Source organism: Morone saxatilis, unplaced genomic scaffold (assembly GCF_004916995.1).
Source record: "Morone saxatilis isolate NCDOM2014 unplaced genomic scaffold, NCSU_SB_2.0 Contig5, whole genome shotgun sequence".
Classification (NCBI taxonomy): Eukaryota; Metazoa; Chordata; class Actinopteri; family Moronidae; genus Morone; species Morone saxatilis.
The window spans coordinates 8,586,865-8,595,158 of NW_023340095.1; the positions used below are offsets into that span (position 1 = coordinate 8,586,865).

Sequence of the window (8,294 nt, forward strand, 5' to 3'; positions counted from 1 at the left end):
AAATAAATAAATAAATAAATAAATAAATGTATCTCCTCGCTTCCGGCATCGGCGTGTCGCTTGACACGTCATTACGTCGTGCTCGGAGGCTATGGCGCTTCCTGGATGGACCGTGGACTGGACGCTGGTTGCCACCGCATCTTTGCTGTGTTTCTTCTGTTTATGTGTTCGCTACAGGCGAACAGGACAAGTGTTTGGGAGGAAACTGCTGAGCAAAGCAATGGCCCGCACGGAGAGGCCGTTGTTCCGAATCGCGTGAGTACAACATGGCCTTCCTGAATGACACACAATGTTTTTGTCATCGTAGTAATTCTCATTAGCGTAGCTCAGCAACATCTAGCCGCTGTTATTAGGAGAGGCCCTCCCACAAATATGTTGCAATTTGATATTGCTTTGCCATTAAACCACAAATACAAGCACCAGAAATTGTGGTCTTCAACCTTACTGTTCACTGCTTTATTCGGCATATTTATTCGAGCCAAAAACTTACATTTTAAAGAGCACCTGGTCTTTTTTTTTTGTCAAACAACTTCTACTTATAGATGGTGAAACTGTCTCATAATGAATGCTGCATCCTGGAACACAATTTTACCAAATAGGAGAAAAAAAAAAGTAGTATTTTAAATGAATGAATGTAGCTATATCTTGGTAGAACTTTGGCCACGCTAAGTTTATTACATATCTCACTTGAAGTAGTCTTTTGACAACATAGTGTGGTTAGCATCATCAACCCCTTTACTGCCGGACACAGTGTTTCCTATCCCCTTGTCTGGACTGTTCCCCAGGTACACGCTCTACACGAGGACCAGGCTTGGCTACATGTACTACAAGAGGCAAATGAGGAAAGCCCGAGAACATTACCCCGCTGGACACTCCACAGCTCAGCCCATGGAGTTCAATGGTATGCTGGATTTTACTGTTTGCCATCGTCATACACTGGTGCTCATATGCTGGTTACTGTGGGGCGATGCCACGGCGTCGTATGTTGTGCATACCTTTTTCTATTTCTGATATCTTTGTCTGCCCACAGGTATCAAAATAATTCCCATCTCGGTGCTGTCTGACAACTACAGCTACCTTGTGATTGACACAGCCTCCAGTGTCGCAGTAGTCGTAGACCCTGCAGACCCTCAGACAGTCCAGGTGAATGCCTCCACCGTCAGTTGTGTGCATGATGTATAGATACCAATTAAAGGGGGCTTTCGGATCAATGTTACCATGCAGAAAATGACCCTTTCTGTTCACTACGGCTATAGCTTTTGATTGTCAATAGCTGTGATTGCAGTGAATGAGCTTAGTTGTGTAAGTGCATTCTCAGCAGCGTCCGTTACAAGCTCAAGTAAGTTCCATACTGTGTCAACAGTCTGGAGGTATTTTGCAGCTTGATGGGCTTTTGAATAAAATGCTGCTCAAGAGTTGTTTTATATGGCGATAAAGGTTTTAACAGCGCTTGTAATTTTTTTAGGCAGTCCTTGAGGAAGAGGGAGTGACGTTAGAAGCAATACTCTGTACACACAAGCATTGGTGAGTTATATAGTTTTTATACATACATATTACTTAAATGTGTGGTTTGTTTTTAAGGTTTTATACATAAAAAAAACATGAGAGGATGGGGATAAATATCCCAAGTGTGACAGATTACAAATTCTAAATATCTAATCTGAGGGAAACACCCACAGTAATTTTTAACATGACATGTATCTGATTATCTTATACATTCTCTCATGTTTTAAAAGGCTTAATGTAGATTGAAGGCCAAAACAAATACACCGTTTTTGAATGCGTCCACAATACTGGCAGGCCTCTGCTTTCTGTTCCATGTGCAGGGATCACAGTGGGGGAAACAAAGGGCTGAAAAGGCTTCACAGCTCCTGCAGAGTTTATGGAAATGCAGCTGATAACATTCCTGGCCTCACGCAGTAAGTCCCTGCTTACACAATATAGCACACTGCTTTCCAACAGAATCAGTATGACTGTACTGAGCCCTGTCTTGTTCCCTCTATCAGCACTCGTAGCAGCTGACTTCACAGTAAATTATCATGGTATGATAAACTGTTCCGTTATGTCTGGGGGAGGGGCTTGTGGCCCAAGAATGGAGGTCATCTTCAGCTCGACAACACCCAAAACACTGGACTAAAGTGTATTTTACGCAATGACAGTGATTGATTTGACCAAGTGCATTTAAACACCAAAGCGATTTCAAAGAAGGGCTAGAGAACCTGTACATACTGCATATTTACACTGTTCATAATAAATCAATTGGCTCTGCTTGCCTGATTGTCCAATGGTTTGGTAGGAGAGTTACATCAGAGCTGCTGCATTGTCCATACATTTTCAGGTTTCCTTTGATTTGATTGTGTAACACATTAAATAAACACTACACATTCTCCTTACAGTAATTGTATTTTTTGTCTGTCTTTTACAGCCCTCTCTCGCACAAGGACTCAGTGACAGTTGGCTGTATGCACTTTAAGGCCCTCTTCACCCCTGGACACACAGTGGGCCACATGATCTACCTCCTCGATGGCCGGACAGTCGGCACCCCCTCCAGCCTCTTCTCCGGTGACCTGGTGTTCCTCTCAGGATGTGGTGAGTTACAAGAGAAAGGGACCCATAGAAATAGTCATATAGAAGTGACAAGGAAAGCAGAACATAGAGAACATAGAGAACAGAAACTTTTGTGGTTTCTGTTTGATGTGGGGTTATTCTACACATAATGTGAGTCTTTGTAACCCCTAATGGGCCACGGAGTCACTGTAAGAAGAGAATGCTGAGCTATATTGGCAATATAATGTTTTTAAGTCAGTGAAAAGAGAAATATTAAAGGATCTATTGGCAGAAATGGAATATGATAGTCATAGGTAGGTTTTCATTAGTGTATAATCACCTGAAAATAAGAATATAGTCTTCTTGTGTGTAGTCCCCAATGTTGGACCGCCATGTTTCTATAATGACCCAGAACGGCCACCGTAGTTTCTGCCACATGCTTGGAAGGCTGAGCTGTATTCAGATGGTTGCAGTCTACAACTTCACCGCTAGATGCCACTGAATCCTACACACTGGCCATTTTATGCAGAGATCTACCCACACAGAAGTAGATGTAACTTAAATATGAGATGAAACAGGTTATAATGTAGAATGATGTTTTTAGCAACACACATCATCGTTTCAACCAGAAAATCAGGGGGCAGTGAACGCAAAGGTAGAGAGCCCATTACCTATCTGTACTATTTGTTATTTTTATGGGAGAATCATATCTTTTCAGATACCTGGTGGAACCTAAACCTTAGACTTCCAGACCAACTATTCTCTACAAATCATATCTGTTTAGAACGTCGGCTCATATGCCTACTCGATGCTCTGTGTTCGATTGGCCCCTCCACATGCACTCAAGTTAAGCATGTTTAGTAGTCAAGTCGTTTCTATTGAAAACTTCTACTATGTGTATTTCACCCTAGCATGCAAATTATGTAATGTAATGTATGTGTAAGTGTTTGTTATTAAAAATATGCAAGGCGCTGTTTATTTCCTTATTGCATGGCTAATGTTGAATACGTACCATTTTTTTTGTTTGTTTTTTAATCTAATTGTTACTTAAATGGGTATTGATTTTACTTCCCTGTTGCCTGGAGGCTATAAGGAATTAAATTACGGAAATTGTGCAGTAGAGACACTATAAAAAGTACAAAATTATTCCAATGAATAAGTGTATTGCAGAGCAGAGTTAGTAGTACAGTAGCATACAACCAGCTTCACTAAACACATGCATTTCCTGTTATGCCTTTCCTTTTACTTACCATTTACAGTATGGAGTAATAACCTCCATGACCTATAATCAATAAGACATTAGTTGTGTTACACAGTTGATCACTGTGTAAAACAGGAAGTCTGGCCTTCTAATTGCAGATACAATGCTTTCTTCTTAAACTTTGAGAAACCTGTTTTCAGCTGTTTGATTTGAGTCCAACCAGTTTTTGATGTTTTCAGGAAGGATGTTTGAAGGCAATTCCACAACAATGCTGTCATCTCTGGACACAGTTGCCTCCTTAAGTGACGATACTCTGTTATGGCCTGGTAGGAAAATCTTCTCAGTTGTGACACTGTGTTTGTGTGATGTGGACTTAACACACATGCTGTAGCTCCAATGCACTCATATACAGTCAAAGCCTTAAAAAGGCTTGTGTGGTTCTGCGTGTGGGCATGATTATTTTATTTTTGTGTCGACTTGGCTATCCCTCAGGTCATGAGTATGCAGAGGACAACCTGCTGTTCGCTGCTGAGGTTGAGCCACGCAACGCTGCCAGGGAAAGCAAATATCAGTGGGTGCTGCAGCAGCGAGGCCAGAAGCTGTGCACAGTAAGAATGATGCATCACCATTGTTATGCCTCTCTAGCATGCCATCCCAGAAAGGATTCATGATTCCCAGCACCTGGGAAGAAGGGCTTATCACCTGCCCACAGTGTGTGTGTGTGTGTGTGTGTGTGTGTGTGTGTGTGCTCTCCTCTTGCTTCCTCCTCTTCAGGTTCTGGGAATCGACTCTCATGACTGATACAGTCTGCAGTGGAGCAAAGGTCCACTGTTAAGAGAAATGCCTATCGAGTTTTTATCTGCCATCTGTACAGCATGGCACTAGAGGCAGTTTCACACATTTGCACCCTGCTGAACTTTCTAACCTACAACTCCTTCAGTGATTGACTACATTGTTTTTTCTGTATTGTGTGCGTGCTTGATACATGAAATATGGCTGGTCTGATTCCTTTAGAAATAGTTTGAAGGATTTTGAGCTCTTGGGTTGTTTTTGAATTGGCAGATCAGAGGTAGAGTAAAGAAAAAAACATGCATACAGACAACAAAGAAAGTTTTGCTTTTAGCTGTGCTATCTAAAAGATTAACTATTGTAAGAAAGTTGTGTAAACTGATGCACCAAAAATAAGTGATACTAGGTTTAATAAGCTGTGCTGGTTCAAGTTGGCAGGAAACTTCACTTGTTCTCCACAACTGTCTTCTGCAAATGAAAGAATGTCATGTGAATCATTGTGGCCACTAGAGAGAGACTTATGCACATGAAATTTGAAGAGGGCTGCTTTTTGACATGCTCTTCATTTTCAGAGTCCCTCCACTATCGGAGAAGAGAGGAAGTACAATCCTTTCCTGCGCAGCCACACTGCGGAGCTCCATCTGGCCCTGGGCCTCCAGCAGTTCCAGGATGAAGACTGGACCCAGTTTAGGGCCCGGGTGCTGGAGGAACTACGGAAACGCAAAGACCTCTACAACAGGAGATAGTACTGGGAACACTAAAAAGAGACGTTAGCTAAACACCGGCAAACAGTACGAAAAGTAGCGATCTGCAGCTGTAAATTAACGATGAGCCGAGCTCTGAGGTACTGTGTAAAAGACTAAATCTGTTCAAAGAAACTGGAAATTTTAAGAGGCATTAAGTAATTTTTTTTCCTTCTTTATTAACTTGTACCAGAGACCACTAGGAACATAGTCTCAATGTCATTATTACTACTACTACTACTACTACTACTACTACTACTACACTTTTATTTGATAGAGACAGCTGAAGATAGACAGGCAATAGTGGGAAAGAGGTGATGACATGCAGCAAGGGGCCACAGGCTGGGATCAAACTCAGCCTTAGTCTACCAGGTGAGCTGCGGGGGCACCCCTCTTCTTTATAGCTCTATAGTAATTGGTTTTACTGTACTGCATTGCATATTTAAAGCTAATTTTATTGTGGTGGCAGACAAAATATTAAAAATACTTGGAAAGTAATAGGAGGGCAATGCTGGTGAGGGTATGGGGCCCACTGATTGATGCCTGCACACTGTAGCCCACCCAGTAGCAGCAGTACCGTGTCATGCCTGGCACTTTAATGCACATACACACACCCAGGTAAGCACAAATTTACATCACACTCATAAACAACATGATATTATAAAACCCATCTCCTCTTATCACCCTTCTATGGAATTAATCTCATCTTCCTCCTCCACTCTGTCCTCTTTCACATAAATAACTCCTCTGTTAAAAGGCTTGTACTATGACTCTCTCTCGGCACCTCTTCCTTCTGGCTGCTAATAAAGATATGAACAGCTCTGCTTATTTTTCCACACTATAATACAATATCTATATATCAGAAATTGGGTGTGTGTGGAATTGAGAGTAAATGTCTGTGCCAATGGATGGAGTACAAATAAAGGCGACAAACAAAACTTCATAAAAATGTCATGTCAGGAAACAATGCAATTCCATTCAAACCAGTGTTGGACTCATATTTAATACATTTACAGTTGTGTACAATTTTAGGATTTTCTTCTACTTAATATTTTTTACATTGTGTGATTTAATGCTTCTATTCCAATACAGAGTTTTTTTATGCCACTACATTTATCTCAGAGACTGCTATAGTTACTTGCAGTGTTGGGGAGTAATGAAATACATGTTTAGTGTGTTTACTCTTTTTTGCCATTTTTATTTTTGTGTAGTTAACTATTGAAACTACAAACAATTTTGGGCCATAAAAGGAACATAATTATTTTTATTTTAGTTTTTGTATTGTTTCTCCAAGATAAATTATTAATTCGCCTTGGCTAGCTGAATTTTAATTTGCAAAACCAAACTTGATTAGTAAATTACATGAAATTAAGCTAGCAGTTTTACTACATTTTGCGGTAGCTTTTTAGTAGTTCAGTGACATTCATATGGGTGATTGGTTGTGGTTTTAGATTTTGGTAAAGTAAAACAACCTCTAGCAGCATGTCTTGTGTGTATCCGTGCTTAAGAACAGTCTTTTGTAAAACATAAATGGATTCTGTTGTTATGACATTAATAAAAACCATCAGCAAATACAGTAGACTATTTTTCACTTCAAACTGAAAGACATTCATGTATTCTAGAAACATTTGTTCTCATCCCACAAGAAAGAGCTACATGTGCAACTTTATTCTGATATTACCCAGTGAAGTATAGGAGCAAACTACTGAGCAATAATCCAGGTGAGACAAAACAAGCTTGAGTTACTTGTTTTTTGTGTCAAATATCTTGGACCTTTTTAATTACAGACAAAATGTTTCCCATTTTACTTACTACTTCCTGTATGTGTTTGTCCCATAATAATTTATTATCTATGATAACTCACAAAAGTTTGGTTTCTTCTACCTGATTTATTAACATGTCATCTATACTGAGATCAAGCTTTGGTTTTGAACATAAAGAATAATTTGTTCCTATTAAAGGTAGGGTCGGCAATCCTGTTCAGAAGCACGTTTTGTTATACTGGGTGAAATGGTCCCTCTGTTGTCAGAGGAATCAATTCGTTATGTCTTCAGAAAAAAGAACGGAGAAAATCAGAGCTCTCTGTCAGCTGCAGGACTGAGAAAACCTAGGAATAACAATAAGTGATTAAAAACAACTCTAGATTTGGATTCTAAGCTATAGTAGACTGGATAAACGTAATAAACTTATTTTGAATGTGGTGAAAACAACCGTTTTAAAGCGGGGTTGGTAATCTTGGAAAGCTAGCGAGAGAGCTAGCAGGTTTGAAAATAGCACCGCCTCCTGCCTCCTTGATTGGCTCATGGTTTCCACCCCTCTCCTCCCCTCCCGTCAGTGTGTCGTCAACCACGGCCCCAACAAACTGGCAGCGCACACCAGCGAAATGAAGCGCAGAAGGAGAGGAGAGGAGAGCTAACGTTAGCATTACGCTAATACAAGCTACAAACGTAGCTCCGTTGGGAAAAGTTACATATTCATGAAATAACAAAAATCATCCCAAAGCAAAATAAATAACACTGTCCAAGAAGAATTTCATCCTCTTTTTCTCGGGGCAAGCCGTTACAAGTACCGTGAAGCGTACTTTCTCAGTTATTGCTCCAGAATTTAGCATGAAACCTGTCGTTCTGTAATTCTGGCGTTCTGCAGAGAACTGTGCTGTTTGTTTCCGCAACAGCTACATGTGCACCGTGCAGCAGGCAGGGACAGAGGGGGGCCGGGGCTGCAGAACTGCTCTTCGCACCGAAGGGCACGGATTGGTCGAACAGCCTGCAGCCTGACAGAGAGCTCTGATTTTCTCCGTTCTTTTTTTCTGAAGACACTAACGAATAGATTCCTTCTGACAACCAGAGGACCCATTTCACCCAGTATAACAAAACGTGTTTGCAACAGGCATTGCCCGACCTCACTCTTAATAGGACAACCATTATTCCTTTATGTTCAAAACCAAAGCTTGATCTCAGTATAGACTGAATGGTACATAAATCAGGTAGAGAACAAACTTTTGTGAGTTACTC

At 40.7% G+C, this 8,294-nt stretch overlaps 1 protein-coding gene across 1 annotated transcript; it reads left to right on the forward strand.

Moving 5' to 3' along the window:
• The first annotated feature begins 80 nt into the window (after positions 1-80).
• Positions 81-5,536, forward strand: pnkd (PNKD metallo-beta-lactamase domain containing). Its single transcript, XM_035675988.1, has 9 exons — positions 81-255; positions 786-901; positions 1,031-1,143; positions 1,466-1,524; positions 1,827-1,919; positions 2,426-2,589; positions 3,988-4,074; positions 4,241-4,356; positions 5,110-5,536. The coding sequence occupies exons 1-9, from the start codon at positions 92-94 to the stop codon at positions 5,281-5,283; spliced, it is 1,086 nt and encodes a 361-aa protein (XP_035531881.1). The 5' UTR covers positions 81-91; the 3' UTR covers positions 5,284-5,536.
• Positions 5,537-8,294: the final 2,758 nt, after the last annotated feature.

Excerpts from the sequence above, each read along its gene's own strand:
- pnkd (XM_035675988.1), top strand. The coding sequence starts at position 92 with ATGGCGCTTCCTGGATGGACCGTGGACTGGACGCTGGTTGCCACCGCA. Across the intron at positions 256-785 it reads AGGCCGTTGTTCCGAATCGC|GTACACGCTCTACACGAGGA; the intron begins GTGAGTACAACA and ends ACTGTTCCCCAG. Across the intron at positions 1,920-2,425 it reads AACATTCCTGGCCTCACGCA|CCCTCTCTCGCACAAGGACT; the intron begins GTAAGTCCCTGC and ends TGTCTTTTACAG.